Source organism: Loxodonta africana, chromosome 3 (assembly GCF_030014295.1).
Source record: "Loxodonta africana isolate mLoxAfr1 chromosome 3, mLoxAfr1.hap2, whole genome shotgun sequence".
Classification (NCBI taxonomy): Eukaryota; Metazoa; Chordata; class Mammalia; order Proboscidea; family Elephantidae; genus Loxodonta; species Loxodonta africana.
In genome coordinates, this window is record NC_087344.1 from 165,186,972 (window position 1) to 165,205,345 (window position 18,374).

The window sequence follows — 18,374 nt, forward strand, 5'->3', positions numbered from 1 at the left end:
TATAGTACTTTGTTTTGATCCTTTTTATTTCAGTTGGGTCTGTTGTAATTTCTCCCATTTCATTTCTTATTTGGGCTATGTGCTTCCTCTCCTGTTTTTCTTTTGTCAGTTTGGCCAGTGGTTTGTCGAGATTTTGTTGATCCTTTCGAAGAACCAACTTTTGGTTTTATTGATTGTGTCTATTATTTTTCTGTTCTCTATTTCCTTTTTTTGCTTTGCCCTTTATTATTTCCTTTCTTCTGGTGGCTGTGGGCTTCTATTGCTGTTCTCTTTCTGTATGTTCGAGTTGTGTAGCTAACATTTTGATTTTGTCCTTTTCTTCTGTTCTGATGTTTGTGTCCGCAGCTATAAATTGACTTCTTAGCACCTGCTTCCTGTGTCCCAGAGGTTCTGGTATGATGTGTTTTCATTCTCATTTGATTCTAGGAATTTTTTGATTCCCTCTTTGATTTGTTTTATTACTCAGCGATTTTTTACCAAAACCAAAACTCATTGCCATCACGTCACTTCCAGCTTATAGTGACCCTACCCCATTACCCCATTGTGTTGAGTTGATTCCGAGTCATAGTGACCCTATAGACAGAGTAGAACTGCCCCATAGCATTTCTAAGGAAAACCTGATGAATTTGAACTGCAGACCTTTTGGTTAGCAGCCATAGGTCTTAAGCACTGCACTACCAGTGTTTCCTATAGCAACCCTAAAGGTGTTATTCAGTTTTATGGTGTTGTAACCAGAGAAGATAGATGGTATTGTGTCAGTGTTTTGGATTTTGTTGAGGGTTGCTTTGTGGCCTAAGTTGTGGTCCATTTTGGAGAAAGTTCCATGTGCCTTGGAAAAGAAAGTATACTTTGCTGCTTTTGGGAGGAGTGTTCTACGTATGTCTGTGCAGTCAGGTTCATTGATTGTAGCCTGTAGATCTTTTGTATCTTTGTTGAATTTCTTTCTAGATGTTCCGTCCTCTACCGAGAGTGATATGTTGAAGTCTCCTACTATTATTGTAACACTGTCGGTTTTTCTTTTCAGTGCTGTTAGAGTTTGTTTTATGTATTTTGGAACCCTGTCATTGGGTGCATAGATATTTATTATGGTTATGTCCTCATGGTGGATTGTCCCTTTAATCATTATATAATGTCTTTCCTTGTCTTTGATGGTGAATTTTGTTTTAATGTCTATTTAATCTGAGATTAGTATTGCACTTCGGCTCTTTTTTCATTGCTGTTTGCTTCATAGTTTTTCCATCCTTTGATTTTTAATATATTTATGTCTTTGTTTCTAAGTATGTCTCTTGTAGACAGCACATTGATGGGTTCTTTTTTTTTAGTCTGTTCTGTCACTCCCTGCCTCTTTATGGTTGTATTGAATTCATTTATGTTCAGCGTGATTATTGATAGATAGATGTGAGTTTACTGCTGTCATTTTTTAGTGCCCTTTTTTTTGTGGTGCTGATTTTTTCTCTGTTCCTCTTACCTTCCTGAGCTAAATTATATTTGTTTGTGAATTTTTTTGTTTCTTTCATTTTTGTAGATTTTGTGTGTACTGAGACTTTGTTTTTCTTCTTTACTTTGATGTGTAGGTTTGTTAACTTTCTTTGTGGTTAGATTGAAATTTACCCCATCTTCCTGAGTTTAAACCAGCCTATTATTACTTGATAATGCCTTGACTTCCTCTCCATTTGAAAGTTCTGTACCTATACTATTTATTTCCTCTTAGTGTTCTTACATGGTTATCATTTACAGATTGACCTTTCTAGTTCCCTGTTGTAAATCTTTTAGTTTTGTTACATCCATTAGAGTTCATTACTTATGTTGGCTTCTGGCTGATGCTGTTGTCTAATGTTGTTGGTTCTCTGACTGACGGTCTCTCTTTAATTATTCTTACAAGTTTGGTTTGGTTTTTACAAAGCCCCTTAATTTCTGTTTGTCTGGAAATGTCCTAATTTGCCATTGTATTTGAGAGAGAGTTTTGCAGGCTATATTATTCTTGGTTGACAGTTTTTTCTTTCGAAGTTTTGTGTATGTCATCTCATTGCCTTCTTGCTTGCACGGTTTCTGCCGAGTAATTGGAGTTTAGTCTTATTGTTTCCCCTTTGTATGTGACTTTTTATTTTTCTTGAGCTGCCCTCAGAATTCTTTCTTTGCCTTTGTTTTTGGCAGGTGTGATTATAATATGCCTTGGTGACTTTCTTTTGGGTTCTGTGCTGTTTGGATTTCGTTGAGATTCTTGCGTGGGCACCTTTTCGTCTTTCATGATATTAGGGAACTTTTCGGTCAGCAAATCTTCAGTGATCCACTCTGTGTTTTTCATTTTCTCCCCGTATTCTGGAACTCTTATCAAATGCAATTTTTTTCTCTTGATTGTATCCTGCATTGCTCTCAGATTTTCTTCATTTTTCTTCATTCTTTTCTCTGATTTTTCCTGAAACAAAATGGTATCCAAGTAATTGTCTTCGGTTTCATTGATCTAGTTTTCCATTGTTTCAAATTTGCTCCTAAAATGTTCTTTTGTACTGTCCATTTCTGAAATTTTGTTGACGTCTTGATTTTTAATTGCAGTTTTCTTTTTGTGATTTCTAGTTGCTTATTTATTTTGACGATTTTGTTCGTGTATTATTTTTCTGAATTCTGAATGCTTTGTCTGTGTTTTCCCAGATTTTATCTGTATTTTCCATGGTTTTGTCTATTTTTTCCTTCAGCTCTTTCTAATCTCTTGGGGACCCCTGAATATTAGACTTTTGAATTTCCTATCAGGTAGTTCCAGTGCCTTTTCTTCTAATGGAAGTTCATCTGGTATTTTGTTTTGGTCACTTACTGGAGCCATCCTGTCCTTTTTTTTTTTTTTAACTGTGTTTTGATATTATCTGCTGCCTTCGGGACATTTAGGAATTATTTTCTTTGTTTATTGATTGTAGATTTGTTTTTGTTTTTTTTTTTTGTCCTTTTTAAAACTTTATTTGGTTATGTCTGGGCAGGCGGGCTGGCATGTTTTGTTGCTTGCTTTTCTGTGGGCATGATACTTCTCACCACCTTGTACAGGTGGGCAGGAAGGGTCACTCAGCAATGGTGCAGTAGGGCAGGTCCAGTGGCAGGTGAGGCTCAGGGATGGGTCGTTTGTGGCACCACTAGGTCCAGCAGGGTGAGGCCAAGGAGGAGTGTGGGGCGGGGTCCCAGAATTCACTCCTGTGGTGTTCGGGGACATGGAGCTCCACATGCAGTGCAGATAGGCAGGAGGTAAAGGAGACGATGTGATGTGTGTAGTTAAGTGGTTACGAGAAAGTAGGGAGAGAAACAGGAGTGAAAAAACAGCACAAAAAAAAAGGAAAAAAGAAGGAAAATAAAAGTAAATAAAATGTCTACGTGGTGAGACTATGCACGTTGGGGTGGGGCAGACTTGGAGAGACCATGTGCTGGTGGTTCTCTAGCTGAGTAATATGGCTCAGCCTGTTGAGAAGGGGTGTGGGTGGCGCACGGTGCTAGGTGGGTGGGAGATAGGAAAGGAAAGATGGGAGAGAAAGTGAAGCAACAAAAACAACAACAGCAGCAACAAGAAAATATGGAGATGAGGTTGCCAGCTGTTGGGGTGGGGTAGAATCGGGATAGCAGTGAGCTGGTGTCTCTTTCCCTGGGTGGCGCAGCTGCCACATTCCCTCAGGAAGGGGTGGAGGCAGCCCAGAGCCTAGGTGGGAGGGAGAAGGAAAAGGGAGAAGGGGAAAGATAAAGAAAAATAAAAAATATGACACCGAGGGAGCTGTCCTGTGTGGCATTGCAGATCTGGGGAGGCCATGTGCCAGTTATTCTCTAGCCGAGTGGCGCAGCACAGCCTGTATAGAAGAGGGGACAGCAAACGGGACTAGGTGGACGGGAGAAACAAAAAGAAGGCAGACAAAAAGAAACAAAAAGAACAAAGCAAACAAAGTAAAATGGCATTGTTCTGCGGGAGCCAGCCAGTGAGGGTAGTGCATCCTGGAAAGACTGTCAGTGTCTCTCTAGCTGAGTGGTATGGCACGGCCCTTTGAGAAGGCACATGGGGCTATGTGGGCAGGAGACAGGAAAGAAGGAAGGTAGAGAGAGAGAAGAAACAACGGCAACAAAATATGGCACTAAGGGACCTGGCAGGTGAGAACAGCACAGACTTAGGGAGGCCGTATGCTGGTTGCTCTTTAGCTAAGCAGTGTGGCACAGTCCATCTAAAAGGGACAAGGATGGCACAGGGGGTTAGCTGGGCAGGAGAAATAAAAAGGAAGGAAGGGGTAGTGGGAGAAGAAACAAAAACAGAACAAAATAATATGGTGCTGAAGGAGCTGACCTGTGGGGTGGCACGGACCCAGGGAGGCCGTATACCATTGGCTCTCAGTCTGAGTGGTACAACACAGCCTGTCAAGAAGGGGCAGGGGCAGCATATTCGGTGAGGTGGGTGGGAGAAAGGAAAAGAAGGGAGGGAGGGAGAGAGAGAAGAAACAGAAAAAATAATGGTGCTGAGGGAACCTGCTGGTGGGCGAGGCACGGAATCAGGGAGGCCATGCTGTTGGCGCTCTAGCTAAGCAGTTCAGTGCAGCCCGTCAAGAAGGGACAGAGACAGCATACAGGGCTAGATGGGCAGGAGAAAGGAAAGGAAGGAAGGGGGGGGGGGAGAGAGAGAGAGAGAAGAAACAAAAAAGCCAAGAAAACAGTAATAAAAAATGTAAAAATAGCACTAGGGGAACCAGCCTTTGGGGGTGGGGCAGACCTGGGAAGCAGTAAGCTGATGTCTCTCTGGCCAAGTGACCGTGGCCTGTTGGAAAACAGTGGAGACCGTGTAAGGAAAGAAGAGTGGGGAGTGGGAAAGCATGTATCCCTGGTTACCAGGTGCTCTGTCTCTTGTTGGGAGCTCTGTGAAGTTGCCTTTCTGTACTCCCTGTCTGCTTTTCCTGGTGGTTGAAGTCCAAGATGGCAAATCCATACCATGTTAGTTGGTAGGGGACCTCCACTCCGTAGCTCTCCTTGTTCTGTGTTCTCTGTTAGTTTCTTATTCCATTTGGTGCCTGATCAAGTTCTTTATTCCTTCATTTGATGCCTAGGGTTCCAGGATTGATGTTTGTATCGGTTTTACTTAGTTTTTTGGGTCTTTTCTGCAGAGGGACGGCATGGTGCTTCTGTCTATAGAGTTATGTTCCCTAGTTAAATCTCCAGTTGTCCTTGGAACCATTTAACATTATCATCATCTGTATGCTAAAAATGAATCCCAAAGTTACCGCCATATTTTTCCTACCCCCCTACCAAAAAAAAAAACCCAAACCCATTGCTGCCGAGTTGATTCTGACTCATAGTGACCCTATAGGACAGAGTAGAACTGCCCCATAGGGTTTCCAAGGCAGTAATCTTTATGGAAGCACACTGCCACATCTTTCTTCTGTGGGGTGGCTAGTGTGTTCTAATCGATGACCTCTTTGTTAGCAGCTGAGCACTTAACCACTGTGCCAGCAGCGATGGCATTTTTTATGCTACTTACATTAACAATTGGTACATTTACACAACCCAGTAAATTTCTATCCTGATAGCATCTACCCAAGTTGTCTTCTATCTTTATTTCACTTATCTGCTAAGACTGTTTGTAATTATATACTTAGTTGTTTTATTTTCAGCTTTCATTCCAGTTTGCCTTCACCACAGGAGTCCCATTGCTTTTTTTTGAATCAGATTACTTTGTCTTTCTTGATTGCATCTCTTTTCTTGAAGTTTTGGAATGTCCTCTTCATCTTTCTTTCATGGATGGCCTCATTTCTGGGCCCTGTCTATAAAGCAGACCCTGTAGCATAACCCCAGTATCAAATAGTTCTCCTTTCTTTCTAAATGTAAACATTTACTCTTTTATTTAAAGTAGTGGGTGCATTGCCTCTTCGTCTCCGTCCTTCCTTTCTCTTCTAGAGACAAACTTCAGTTGATTCATATAGAATGAATTGTGAACAAACTAGGTCTATAAATGTGCTGTAGTTATAGGGTTTGACTTAGAAGAGAGGCTGGCACTGTGTTTTAAATAGAGTAAGAACTTAGTGGTTTTACCTCTTAAATATTTTGTGATTGCGTCTGCATCTGTCCATTTCCCTCTGTACCATCTCCTTCTTAGCCAATGAGATTTCATCATCTCTCATCTGGATTACTGCCAGAGCCTCCTCAGTGGTTTCTCTGTAATCACGCTTATATCCTTCTAATCATTTCTTCATAGTGCAGCCAAAGTGATCTTTTGGAAGTAAATATGCCTGTCACTTTCCCTGCACCCCTGCTTAAAGCTGTACAGGTCCAAAGTTGCATGAAAAGATATAATCAAGAGAGGAAAAAAAATTGATAAACTGCTAAACTGCATAATTAGCTCAGTGGTCTTATATGATCTGGCTGCTGTTTGCCTCTGCAGCCTCGTTCTGCATCATTCTCCTTCCTGATGTCTCTGTTGTACGTACACTGGCTATTTGTTGTTGTTTTTTTCTTCAATAGGATGAGCTAATGTAACTCCATTTCGTATGCTGTCTCCTCTTGGACATGCTTCATCCCCCAAGCCTAAATCTTTAAGATGGCATGCAGACTGTACTTCCTCAGGGAAGTCTTTTCTGTGAGCATTACTCCAGTATATTTCAGATTTTCTTTTTTGTGTTCTCCAAGCCTCTAAAAATGTAGTACCCGCCTCTGTCGAGTTGATTCCGAGTCATAGCGACCCTATAGGACAGAGCAGAACGACTCCAAAGAGTTTATTTAGTTTATTAGCGTAACGAAGGAACTGGTAGATAGTACAAATGAATTCAAAAAGAGAAGTCAAAGTACCACACGTTTATGGTTGATGAGGGATGTTGGGATTAATTTACAAATGGATGTAAAATTAGCAGAACTAGTCAGTATCCACAGGGTGATAATCATTAAGTTACACTTCTGTCTCTACACATAACTTCTATCATTACAGAATTTTTCTCTCTAAAATGGCTTGGTCAAAGGGGTGCACCAATAGAATTGGAATCCTCAGAGGCTCTGTTCGTATTTCAGGCTTTTATACTTCTTCCTACAATTTCTAAAATGACGAAGTTAAATTCATTCATTGGATGTACTGCTGGATAAAACCACTGTTTTTTTATACCTCAGTTTCAGTTTTAAAAATATAGTAAATGCTCTCTCTTTATTCTTTATTTTTGCTTTCTAATCATAGAATTTTGTTAATGGAACTGTGTACAGGCCGCAGTGGGAATTGATCAGACTGTATCTATATTTAGCTCGATCAATATATATGAGAATACCTTTAAAGGAAAAGATTCTCCCTTGTGCCCCCCAGCCCTAAAATAGTTGTTTTTATTTTTGCCTGTATCTTTCCTGCCTTTATCCGTATGCATAGAGAAATTCACACAACTTTGAATGAAGATATTATAATTTTGTGGTAGGTTTTGTGGATACTGAATATTTGTTTTTGTCTCTTTTTTAACCCATAGTAGTAGCAACAGTGGATTTTTTTTCCCCTTTCCAATAGTTATTGCTAATTACCAAAAACAAAAACCAAACCCATTGCCTTCAAGTCAAATTCCAACTTATAGCGACCCTGTAAAACAGAGTAGAACTGCCTGGTAGGATTTCCAAGGCTGTAATCTTTACAGAGGAAACCCTGGTGGTGTAGTGGTTAAGTGCTACAGCTGCTAACCAAAAGGTCGACAGTTCAAATCTACCAGGTGCGCCTCGGAAACTCTATGGGGCAGTTCTACTCTGACCTTATAGGGTCGATATGAGTTGGAATCGACTCTACAGCGATGTGAATCTTTACGGAAGCAGACTGCCACATCTTTCTCCCATGTAGCAGCCGGTGGGTTTGAACTGCGGACCTTTCAGTTCACACCTGAGCACTTTAACTGTTGTGCCACCAGGGCTCCTTCCCAACAGGGCTCCTTTCTGTTGCCGATTACTATACCCCAGACCTATAGAAGTAGTCCTTCTCTCCAAAAAGAAACCAACACCATTGGAAAACAAACTGTAATTTTTTACCTCTACATAGTAGAAACCCCATGTAACCTTGAACTAAGAAAATTGGACTCAGAACTAGCAGTAGTGTTTGTAAATTAGCACAGCGGATTATAAAAGGAGGGAACCAAACCCTAACCTTTCTCGTTACTTTAGTCATTGAGAACCCTCTGGGCTAAGAGCTGTATAGTACCTTCTCAACCAAGTGAAATACAGTGATTGAACAGAAAATCTTTATATGTGGAATTTTTAGAGAGCTGCTGTTGCCACTTACAAGCAGAAGCCATATTTAATATTAAAAAGTAAAATGTAAATGGATACTGACAAGAGTAAGGTAAAGGAGAAAAAAATTATAATTTATTATAATCCCTTACTGTATAGTTTATCAGAAACCTGTCAAACTAGAGCCATAGGGAGAGCGTTTTAATTTCTTGAGTCTTTATATTTACATTGTAACTCGCTACCCCCAGCACTCCTGGCCATGCTAATCCTTCTTAGCTTGAGCTGTTTACTTTTTATAACTCTTATCACCACCTAGCATACTATGTAGTTTACTTATTTTTTACATTTATTATTTATTGTTTGTGCTCTCTCACTAAACTCGTAAGTGAGCAGGAGTTTTGGTTTCATTCACCAGTGCTTATGCATCCAAGGACTTAGAACAATGCCTGGCACATAACAGGCACCTAGTAAGTATTTTACTAAATGAGTAAAAGAATAAATGAGTATGTGCTATCAATTTTCAGTAGTGGCATATGAAATAGTTTGGTTTTACTGTAATCCTCAGATTTATACTGAGTATTATGACAGAAAATTATTTCAGGAAGTGATTTATTTGTTTGTAGAATCTGCAGAGCTTCTCCACTCAGTGAATGCCCTGTTGAAATCTCTGACTTGTGCTTTTACGTAGTATGTTGTCAGTGTGTTCTGAGTTTCATTTATTTATTCATTCTTTCTATTTCAGAAAACAACCCTTTTTCTCGCACATGTAAGTGGAGCTGTGCTCACCTTTGGTCTGGGCTCATTATATATGTTTGTCCAGACTATCCTTTCCTACCAAATGCAGCCCAGAATTCATGGCAAGCAAGTCTTCTGGATCAGACTCCTGGTGGTTATCTGGTGTGCGGTCAGTGCGTTTAGCAGTATCCTTTGCTGTAAAAATGTGGCTACACTTGGAAGAGAATGGAATAACAAAATTAAAGTGGGCACTCTTGGCACATTGCAAGCAGCCTTTTTGTGGGAGCGATTCTTGGGTTGCTAATCCTAAATTAAAGGGTCTGAAATACAGAATTCAAATTGTACCTAGAACCTTAGTAACTAAGCCAGGAACAAAGATAATATTCAGCTTGAGCATACTCACTTCAAAGAAATGAAGGATGAGTTAATGCCCTATCCAGCAGAGCTTATAATAGAATTGCTAAATTACTGAGCAGAGAGGAGGGAGTTGACTATGAGAACCATCTTATAGTGATCCTCTGGTCATATTTTTAATTTTACAAGTGCTTACAATATTAAGTGTGTGAGAAAATTGGTTTGGACCTTTGCAACAAATGTATGAGGAATCATTCTGGACCTTTGAAGTGATCTTTTGTTTTGAGTCTAATTTAAATTTACAGGTCATCTCTGAGATTTTTCCGTAACTTATTTCTTTATAGTGCTGACTTGCTCATCCCTTTTGTACAGTGGCAATTTTGGCACTGATATAGTACAGAAACTCCATTGGAACCCTGAGGAAAAAGTAAGAACTTAGTGTCTATACAACGTTGTGTTAAAGATGACTATTGCAATGGATTTTGATTTATTTTTCATTTCAAACTCGCAATGCAACTTTTTCAGTAGAATTTCAGTTGTATATTGTGATTATTTTCTAGACATTATAGAGTTTATTTAGAACCATCCATATTCTCCTGTCACCTGTGATTCTTGGACATTTTCAAGGCATGAAGAGAATTGTGATGACCAAGAATTTTTTCAGAAATTCACCCTTCTAAATTGGATATGGAGCCCTGGTGGCACGGTGGTTAAGAGCTTGGCCGCTAACCAAAACGTCAGCAGTTTAAATCCACCAGCCACTCCTTGGAAACCCTATGGGGGCAGTTCTACTCTGTCCTATAGGGTTGCTATGAGTTGGAACCTACTCGACAGCACGTAACAACAAATGTGGATATAGTCTACAGTCTATCCAGCTAAGACCTTTTATCATTAGAATACTCATTTTCTACGTTGAAAAGTTGTCTTCTCCCACTTTTTTGTTACCTGGAAGTTTAAAAAGACTGTGCATTTGGGTTCTGGAAACCCTGGTGGCATAGTGGTTAAGAGCTACTGCTGCCAACCAAAAGGTCGGCAAGTTTGAATCTACCAGGCACTCATTGGAAACTGTATGAGGCAGTCCTACTCCGTCCTATAGGGTTGTGATGAGTTGGAATCAACTCGACAGCAATGGGTTTGGTTTTTTTTGGTTCCAATGTAGAGGATTTCTGAATGGAAATAACATCTTTGATTCTGAGAATAAAAGAGGAGGGACAGATATTAAAATGAGTTCATCTATTTTCGCTAACCACTCAGTGGCATTCTATTTTAAATCAACTTTTAAGAATCGGCTCTGAATAGGACATGTTTGTGAGGATGAATGAATGAAATGATTTACTAGGTTCTTCTAATTATAAATCCATGTATTTAATATTCTAAAAATAGCAGTTACTAAGTTTATCATGAGCATAATTAGTCTTTTAATGGTATCTTATGAACATGGTGGCTTTGGGAAAGGCAATAGCTCCTTGATTGTAGAATAGGAACTCTTCTGTTTCATCTTAGTTACTCAAATGCAAATTTTATTTACTCTAGATGAAACCAATACAGCTTTTAACACTTAGGAGGATTTTCCTCTTCCCTTTAATTCTTCAGTTATGTTGAATAAATAGTTGACTTTTTTTACTTGAGAGAAATTGTACATCATTAGAATGAAATTTACAGAATTATTATTTTTTTTCCCCCGTATCACTCAAGGGTTATGTGCTTCACATGATAACTACTGCAGCAGAATGGTCCATGTCATTTTCCTTCGTTGGCTTTTTTCTGACTTATATTCGTGATTTTCAGGTAAGAAAACACAGAATTAGATTTATGCAGTCAGTTCTCCCTCAGGTGGAGCAAGAAGGAAATCTCCAACCTTTTTCAAAAATCAGTTTTGTTTAAAATTTGGTACCATGAGCAGTGATTCCAGAAGAGTAATCTCTCAGGTGAATTATTTCTGTTTTTGAGAGAAGCAGTGAGTTGCTAGAAAGGTTCAGCCTTGAAAATAGGATTGTGAAACAATTAATTTGGAGAAATTCTTTCACAGATTTTCATCAGTCCTTTCTACATTTCTATAAGTTTTCCTCATATTTACTGTTTGCTGATTCTTAATGGAAACCAAGGAAAAACAAGGAACTTTTTGAATCAGAAAAAGCTGGTGTTCCCAGAACAATTGGTACTAGAGAGGAAGGGGATACCTTTGACCGTACAACAGCTGTCTCACGCATGTTTCCTGTTAGAATTGATTTACATTCCTAATTACAAAAGATAGTCTACAGAACACAATTAAGATATGGTCTGTCTTCAAGAGGCAAGCTTCTATGTATAATTTTCTTTTCTGTTGCAGAAAATTTCTTTACGGGTGGAAGCCAATTTACAAGGATTAACACTGTATGACACTGTTCCTTGCCCAGTTAACAATGAACGAACACGACTACTTTCCAGAGACTTATGATGAAAAGGATAAAATCTTTCTGTGATGATTATGATTCTCAGGGATTGAGGAAACATTCACAAACGCCACTTACTCTGCTGTGTAATTTTCAACCAATTAATCAAGGCTGACAGTGACATTTATGAATACTGATAATCAAGAGACATGAAATAAGCCATTTGATAAGTTATTTTAAAGGATATCATCAAGAGGACCATTTAAAACATTTATGCCTATGCTTTTTTATCCTAGAAAATAAAATCAAAGGACTACAACATTGTAGTTTTCTACTTAATTGAAGAGAAACAACCAGAAGGACATCAAGCAGGCTGCAAAACCCAGCATTTCACATTCTGTAAATCATTATAAAGCATGTTTTGTCTGGAGCACATATATCAGAGACATTTTCCAGGACCTGCAGTAATCAGCATTGGTAACTCCTTTAAAATTGGGTTTTGAAGCAACAGCTATGTCATATTAATTATATTTCTTTATCAGCACAGTCTGGAACTCTGTGGATTTGAAAACTTCTTTAGTATAAAAATAGTGAAGACTATATTTCTAGGTTCTTTACTTCCCCAGAAATCATAGAATACATGTTTTATAGTCTTTTTTATATTTTTGCTCTGGAATCCACCTATAAAGGGAAGCAGACCGGAACTCACATGAGCTCATTCTTTGCATAAGCTTTGTACAAGAGGCTCTAGCTCGTCTGTCACACATGCTTGCAATAGGTTCATGAAGTGTAGTCTCTAGTATGAGATTTTAATCATCAATGAAGGAGATGTAGCTATAGGTAAAAGATTTATTCCAACCATAGGTTACACGAAATAAGGATTCGTATTCATAAACACAACCGAGAAGTTTGTGAATAACAGCAGATAGAGCAATATCAAACAAAAGTCACCTCGAACTGCAATCAAGTGCTTCTTAGGTTTTCCTTCACTGCAAATTATAGTTACTTTAAAAAAAAAAAAAAACTTGTAGAGGTAGTCTTAAATGTGCAATTTTTGAGCCTTTTTAAGGGAATTGATTTTTATAGGCTCTAAATTCTAAAGAACAAACTCAGCAGTTGAGAAAAACTAGGTTCAAAATAATTATGATGAATTCATCTACCAAAACAATATTCTCTGGTCGTGGAAGTGGCTGGATAGATTTTACTTAAATCCTTGGCTGTGCAAGCAAAGAATTCTTTACAGATCCCTGATAAGATTGAAAAGAAGAAAATGCTCATCTAGAAGGTGCTTACTGGCAAACTGGTTTGCAAAAGAATCTTCCAAAAAGATTAACAGGGTTCGTCTTTTTTAGAAGAGATGGGTCTGTGACCAAAAGAAAAAGTGGCAAGGGCAAGTGTGAAGTGTATGAGGGAACAATTTAAGGAAAAATGCTTAAATAATGGAACTTGAGTTCTCAATTATGAGTAAATTGTTGATATAGGAGTTAGTAATATTTCTGAATACATTCTAGACTAATAAGATAGAAAACAGGATAAAATAAATGTTGTTTACTTACATCAAAAGACAGTGAACATATGGGAGATATTTCACTAAACAATGGTAGATTGAATGGTTCATCACTTAATGTCCCCAAAAATCATGGTGCAGCCACACCTGTGAAACAGCATTTAGTCCCGATTGCTGTGTATCAAGAAAGCTGTAACTGAAGCTGTGAAGGACCACAGTATGGTGGGGAAGTGAAATATTCCTCAGCCTGTAAAGACTGATGACTGAGAGGAAAATACAATCAAAGTACATAATATTGTAAGTTACGTGTGGGAAAGGAGGTGTAGGGATGAGCATGAATTAGTTTATCCATTCCAGAATATTAGTCTTAGAGATATACACTAGCACAGTGAAGAAATTCTTTTTAAGACAAAAAAAATGCTACTTTGATAGTATTTGAATTCATTTAGTTAACTTTTACCCTCAGAAATAATACAGACTGAAAATATTCATAGGTTCAAGAAGCGGTAGATACCAGTAAAAACCAGTTGTCAAGTCAACTCATGGTGACTGCATGTGTAGAGCAGAACTGTGCCCCACTCCAGCTGATTGTTGGGAAGTAGATCAACAGGCCTTTCTTCCAAGGTATCTCTGGGTGGACTCAAACCTCCAGCCTTTCTCTTAGCAGCTGATCATGTTAACCATTTGCACCACCCAGGGACTCCAAGAAGTAAGATAGCTACTCATAATAAGTTAAAGAGAAATTTGGAATGTGTGTTCATCCGTTACCTAAGGCTAAAGTAGTGGAAGATAGCCATGCCCTCCCTCAGGTTGTGCCTTTCTTCCAGCATCAGATACAGAAGCTCTGATGGACTGATAAGGCATTTCTAATTCAATCAGCATTTTTGTGTTGAATGTTTACCTTTTAGAATAAGAGGTCTTAAACTATCAAAATTCTCAGATACTGCTATCTGCTAATGAAAAACTCATTTCCTTTTTGTCCTGGGTACACAGGAAGAAACTCTGTTTTTATTCACTCCCATTAGTAAGATTATACTGTAGATTCCTAGAATGATATCTCATGTTGTAAATGCTCAATAAATTTGTGAGAAAGATACCTTTTCTTATCTCTTCTGTAGTACCCAGTACAGACTCAGTGCAAAATCAAAGTTGAATAAATATCAGCTTATTAGTGCCTTTGTATGTCTCATGCTGTTCATCTTGCTTCTTAACTAGCCAGGGTGCTGGTTTTAGAAAAAATGTATTTACATATTAGGAAGGTAAGAATATAGAACAGACCTAAGACAAAGGTAAAATCTTTTTGAGGCGTTCTAGGTCTTAACAATGTAAGCAACTGTGTACTCCAAAGGGCTTGGTAATATGACAGAGTTCAACTGAAGCACAGAAAGCTGAGGGCATGAGTAGATTATAAAGAGAATGCTCCACCCACACCAAAACCCACTGCTGTCCTGTCGATTCCAACTCATAGTGCCCCTATAGCACAAAGAACTGCCCTATAGGGTTTCTAAGTTTGTAAATCCTCATGGAAGCAGACTGCCACATCTTTCTCCTGCAGAGCAGTTGGCGGGTTCAAATTGCCAACCTTTTCATTAGCAGCTGAGTGCTTAACCACTGTGCCAACAGGGCTCCTTCAGAATGCTACCAACCAAAAACAAAACCTGTTGCCGTCTAGTCAATTCCAACTAACTGAACCTATAGGACAGAGTAGAACTGCCAAGGAGCACCTCGCGGATTTGAACTGCTGACCTTTTGCTTAGCAGTCAAGCTCTTAACGACTGCACTACCAGGGCTAAAATACGCAATTAGGATGTTGTACAAGAAATACCTCATTGTTTGGAAAGCTGGCAGCTCAGCTAAAAAGCATAGAGGTTTTACTAGAATTTTGCCAATGCTTAGGTCACAAGCCTGTTGAAAAGAAATCCTGATCATTCACTCAAAATAGTTGAAGCCAGTGATAAAGTTAATCAAACTAAAGCTGCAAAAAGGCCACCTCCAGCTCAGCTACTACAGATCAGATTAATTCACCCTTCCATTCAGGAGCCTGACAAAGAAAGAGGTGTACTCTTTTCTGGCAAACTATTATTTACTGTGATCCATACTGTTCTTTGGTACAAAATGTTCACATACAGAAGAGTCAACAGAAGGAAATTCAGGAAATGACTCAGATTTTGGAATCATCAGACTGATAACTATGATAAATATGCTGAAGCATCAAATTGAAAACATGCATAAAGAGATGGAAAATTTCAGCAGAGAAATGGAAACTACTAGGAACAAGAAAAATCTGGAATATGATTTATGAATGCACATAGAGGAGAACAGTAAGTTTTAAGGCAGGCCAATTGAAAGTACACAAACTGAAAGACAGGAAAAAAGAATGAAAAAAGCAAATAGAATCTCTGATGTGAAAGCAAAATCAAATGACCTAACATTCTTGTAATTGAAGTCCCAGAGGAAGGTAGAATGATACAAAAGAAATCTTTGATGAGATAATGACTGAGAACTTTTCTGCAATTGGTGATGGACATGAATACATGAACAATAGTGAAAATAACAAACTCAAAAGTTTTTTTTATAATTGAAATTGAGAAAACACCTAGCAAGACTGATCAAGTAAAAAAGAGAAAGCAAAATTTAACATCAAGAATGAAAAAGTACTGAGACCAGAAGAACTAGTTGGTGCCCAGCCACAATTGATGACTGCCCTGACAGGGAGCACAACAGAGAGCCCCTGAGGGAGCAGGAGATCAGTGGGATGCAGACCCCAAATTCTCACAAAAAGACCATACTTAATGGTCTGACTGAGACTAGAGGAATCCCGGCAGTCATGGTCCCCAAACCTCCTGTTGGCCCAGGACAGGAACCATTCCCGAAGACAACTCATCAGACATGAAAGGGACTGGACAGTGGGTAGGAGAGAGATGCTGATGAAGAGTGAGCTATTTGTATCAGGTGGACACTTGAGACTGTGTTGGCATCTCCTGTCTGGAGCGGGGATGGGAGGATAGAGAGAGTTGGAAGCTGGCAAAAATGTCATGAAAGGAGAGACTGGAAGGGCTGACTTACTAGGGGGAGAGCAAGTGGGAGCACGGAGTAGGGTGTATATGAACTTATATGTGACAGTTTGACTTGATTTGTAAACGTTCACTTGAAGCTAAATAAAAGTTAAAAGAAACTTTAGATGAAAATATTTTCAATAATAACCATTAACCATATTTTTAAAGAACTTCAGATGTAACATAATAATCTTGAGCTATGATGCCATGTAGTCAGGATATATCAAGAACATTCTAAGATTATGAAGTCTCTATATACCTGAATAGTAATTCTTCAACTAATCCATTGGCTTTGATGTTGCTAGATTCTAAAAATAAAGTTTCAACCAAGTCAGCAATCATTTGCTACGTAATATGAGACAAAACACAAGAGGGAATACTAACATAGAAATTTTAACCCAAAGAGAATCAGGCGCTTCTCTTGATTTTAACAACATGTTCCATGTAATTTACATCATGTTAAATAAACCTTTTTTAGCACTCTTTCTTTTATAAAAAATTTTCTTGCTTTTCAGACTTGTCAGAAGTTTATCACAAGTGATTTAGGAAATAGTACTGCAGTTATTACACCCTGTCCTTGAGCATACAGAATGTGACCCAGCTGGACTCACAAGGACACAGCAACTGGGCCCGGAGGTATAAAGACAATAGAATAATCTTGGAAATATCTTTTAGGGAAACTTTCACGTAAGCCAGAACACAAAAGACTTTCCACTGTTATCTTTTTCTATTAACATTTAGTGAACAGAAATTTGTTGGACCAATGAAGACCCTCCTGACTCATTACTGAAACCTGTACCAATGATCTTTAAGAAAGACAATTCAAAATGTATGGTGACAGTTTATAGCCAATCTTTGAAAAAGAGAAGCTTTCAAATGGCTTTGCCCATTTGTAATGTTAATATATACCGATGATTCTGCAACCTTCCTTGGACTCAGACAGACGTGGCTGTGGCAGCATACTTGTCTGTTTTCCCATTCCTGTTTATTATGTAATATTCTCTAGACTCAGACAGACATGTCTGGCAGCATGCTTGTCCATTTTCCCATTCTTGTTTATTCTGTAATATGCCTTGGACTAGGGCAGACATGGCTGTGGCAACATGCTTGTCCATTTCCCCACTTTTGTCTCCTCTGTAATACTCTTTGGACTCTAGGCAGACATGGCTGTGAAACGTGTTTGCCCGTTTTCCCATTCTTGCTTACTCTGTAATATTTCCTTGGACTCGGGCAGACATAGCTCTGGCAACATGTTTGTCCGCTTCTCAACTTTTGTCTTTTTGAATATACGCTGAATAACACTTTATTTTTGCTTTACTAAACTTTGAGATGTTTTTTCCCCCTACAACACAAGTTATCAAGAAACAATTGTTATTTAACCAAAGATCTTAAAATAAAAACCTTAGTTTTTTTCTTTTTCCCTAAAAAAAAAAAAAAGAAAGAAAAAGTAATCTTCGTGTCAATAAATTCAACAACTTAAATGGAATGGACAAATGCCTGTGAAAAATCAACTTATAAATGATGCTAGAAGTAGAAACTTCAAAAAAAAAAAGCCCCATATTTATTAAAGTGTTGAATTTGTAATTAAAAAAAGAAAAACTGCCGCAAAGAAAACTATAGGCTCTGGTCGTGAAGGATCAATCAAATATTAGGTTAAAATTAGTATTAAACTCTACACAAACTTTGAAAAGGTAAAGAACAATTTCCAACTTCTCGTGTAAGACCAGTGTAATCCCAATAACAAAACTTGACAAAGATGTTACAAGGAAATAAAAATAACCCTCATAAGTATGAATGCAAAAATACTTAATAAAATATTAGGAAATAGAACTCAGCAATATATAAAAAAGGATGACTTACCATGACCAAGTAGAGTTTATCCCAGCAATATAATTTACCAAATTCACACAATGGAGGAGAACCACATGAATATATGAAAAGATACATATAAGTAATTTGACAAAATGGACACATTTATGATAAAAACTCCCAGCAAACCAGGAATAGAAGACATTTCTTCCATTTCTTAAAGGATATCTATGAAAATCCAACAGCTAATATAAATACTGATTTAAATATTAAATTCCCCCACGTTTCTGTTGTACTGTGGGGCTTGCATGTTGCTGTGATGCTGGAAGCTATGCCACCAGTATTCAGATACCAGCA

At 38.3% G+C, this 18,374-nt stretch overlaps 1 protein-coding gene across 6 annotated transcripts in view; it reads left to right on the plus strand.

Annotated features, from left to right (window-relative positions):
- DRAM2 (DNA damage regulated autophagy modulator 2) overlaps nucleotides 1-17,655 on the plus strand; it is a 40,672-nt gene extending 23,017 nt beyond the window's left edge. For all 6 annotated transcript variants that reach the window (XM_023547460.2, XM_023547461.2, XM_003409570.4 and 3 more), the window contains 4 exons: nucleotides 8,927-9,104; nucleotides 9,618-9,700; nucleotides 10,969-11,061; nucleotides 11,603-17,655. In XM_023547460.2, coding sequence (XP_023403228.1) covers nucleotides 8,927-9,104; nucleotides 9,618-9,700; nucleotides 10,969-11,061; nucleotides 11,603-11,710 — 462 coding nt within the window. In that variant the 3' untranslated portion in view covers nucleotides 11,711-17,655. The remainder of the gene's footprint in view (nucleotides 1-8,926; nucleotides 9,105-9,617; nucleotides 9,701-10,968; nucleotides 11,062-11,602) is intronic.
- Nucleotides 17,656-18,374: the final 719 nt, after the last annotated feature.